Source organism: Contarinia nasturtii, unplaced genomic scaffold (assembly GCF_009176525.2).
Source record: "Contarinia nasturtii isolate CC-2019 unplaced genomic scaffold, AAFC_CNas_1.1 Cnas_scaffold_787, whole genome shotgun sequence".
NCBI lineage: Eukaryota > Metazoa > Arthropoda > Insecta > Diptera > Cecidomyiidae > Contarinia > Contarinia nasturtii.
Genome location: NW_022198134.1, coordinates 1 through 2126, shown reverse-complemented (window position 1 = coordinate 2126; position 2126 = coordinate 1). Strand labels below are relative to the sequence as shown.

General features: G+C 34.2%; 1 protein-coding gene across 1 annotated transcript; it reads left to right on the top strand.

The window, feature by feature from the left end:
- The first annotated feature begins 410 nt into the window (after positions 1-410).
- Positions 411-875, top strand: LOC116341823. The gene has a single exon (XM_031769124.1). The coding sequence runs from the start codon at positions 411-413 to the stop codon at positions 873-875; it is 465 nt and encodes a 154-aa protein (XP_031624984.1).
- Positions 876-2126: the final 1251 nt, after the last annotated feature.

Here is a 2126-nt window from a genome sequence, read left to right as displayed (position 1 = left end):
CCGCTGAAAACTAAAACGGGTGTTGAAGTGACGGCTGCGATGGAACGAATTATTCAGAAGGTTATACAACATTTTCCCAATCATCGTATTAATCATCTTATGACGGATGAGGGGACCGAATTCCATAACAAAACGATGAAAAGAATGCTCGAAAAATATAAAATAAATCATTATTCTACGTTTAGCATAATGAAATCTATGATTGCTGAACGCTTAATTCGCACCCTGAAACGACGCATATATATGCAATTTTCGTTGCAAGGCTCTTATAAATGGATTAACATTCTTCAACATATAATTAATGATTATAACGAGACAAAGTAATTTTTTTTTTTTTACAACAAATTGAATTCTTTTGAATATATGTAATAATAATAATATGTATTTCATTCAGACATAGCACGATAAAAATGAAACCGCTCGAAGTCGACAGCACTAACGAATCGCATTTACGTAATACCGTCTACAATTATAAGCGTTTGGAACCATCGGATAAAGCGGCAGAGCAGATGTATTTACATGGAAAAAAACGACCACTGCATCGACGAAGAGCCAAATTTCATGTTGGCGACCATGTTCGTTTATCCAAATACCGAAGCGTATTTGACAAATCGTATACGATAAATTTTACGCCGGAAATTTTTACGATTCGATGTGTAAGATACAGCACCGATCCTATAACATATCTGCTCAGCGATTATCAAAATCAAGAGATCAAAGGTTCTGTCTATGAACATGAACTTCAAGCTGTCAAACATCCGAATGTGTATCTCGTTGAAAAAATTCTTCGCAAGCGAAATGGTCGATCGTACGTTAAGTGGCTAGGATTCGGATCCGAACATAATTCATGGATCGACGATAAAGATATTATTTAAGTTTTTTTTTTTTTCTTCCCCACCCTTTCAATTAAATATATATATATATATATAAAAAGTTGTCAATCTTTAGAACCAAATAGTTTTTTCGAGTGAGTGAGTGTAGCATGAACAAGTTAAGAGAGGCACGCAAAATGTCGGAAAAAAGACAAAAATTAGATGAGGCATTCACGTTCCGTCCTCTGAATTCGGTTAAAGAAGGTGATTATTGTGTAGAACATACAGTTTACCGAGTCGGCAGGACAACCGATGGAAATAAAAATTTTCACGTCATGACCGATCGAGGAAAAAAATATATTTATGGTATTGAATGTATTACGGGCACATCGAGCAGTGCGAGTGACTTTGAGGCCACCGTGAATGTCACTATGACAGAGATGATTGAAATTTTTAATGCAATTCCATTCAATGACATATGGACGGCGACATTCCACAAACAAAACACAAGTAACGAGTGGGCTGGCGAATTTGTGGATCGAATTGTTTCAATGGATAAATCGGAAGCGGTCAAATTTCTCAAAAAGAACATTCATAGTGCTGACAAAACTGAACGCATAATGATTGGTAAAAAACGTAACGTTATTTCTAAAAATAACATGTATCAAGTTCAAGACCTTGAAATATACTTTAATGAACTATCAAACTCGAATAAAGATTATGCTGAAAGTAAATCGATTAGGAATATTGATGTTAACTGGCTACATACATTGATTTATAATAATATTCAATATGTTAGAAAATAAAATATTTAATCCCCTCTATATGTATTTTTTCGATATGCTAACTAAAATAAATGAATAAATAAAGAGTGTGAATTTGAATATGGAATCAGTTATGTGTTTTTTTTTATTTGTCGATAGTCATCGAACATGGTTAAGACAGTAAAAAATTTTCGTGGTAAATACGCGTTTCTGTCGAATTTACATCCCGTGGATATCACATTTCAAAATCATGTGTATAAAAGCGCAGAACATTTTTATCAATCACTCAAGTGTTTATATCCGGCTGACGCTGAAAAAATTCGGAATATGGAAACAGCGAAATCAGCTAAAATTTTAGGACGATTTCTCGTGGAGAGGCCTTTTTGGATTGTCGATCAAATTCATATTATGGAGAAAATTATATGCTTGAAATTCCGTGATAAAGCACTGTATGCAAAATTGATAAAAACCGGCACTAAGATACTTACGAATCAGAACTATCATCATGATACGTTCTGGGGGACATGCGGTTGTACTCAACACAAAAGAA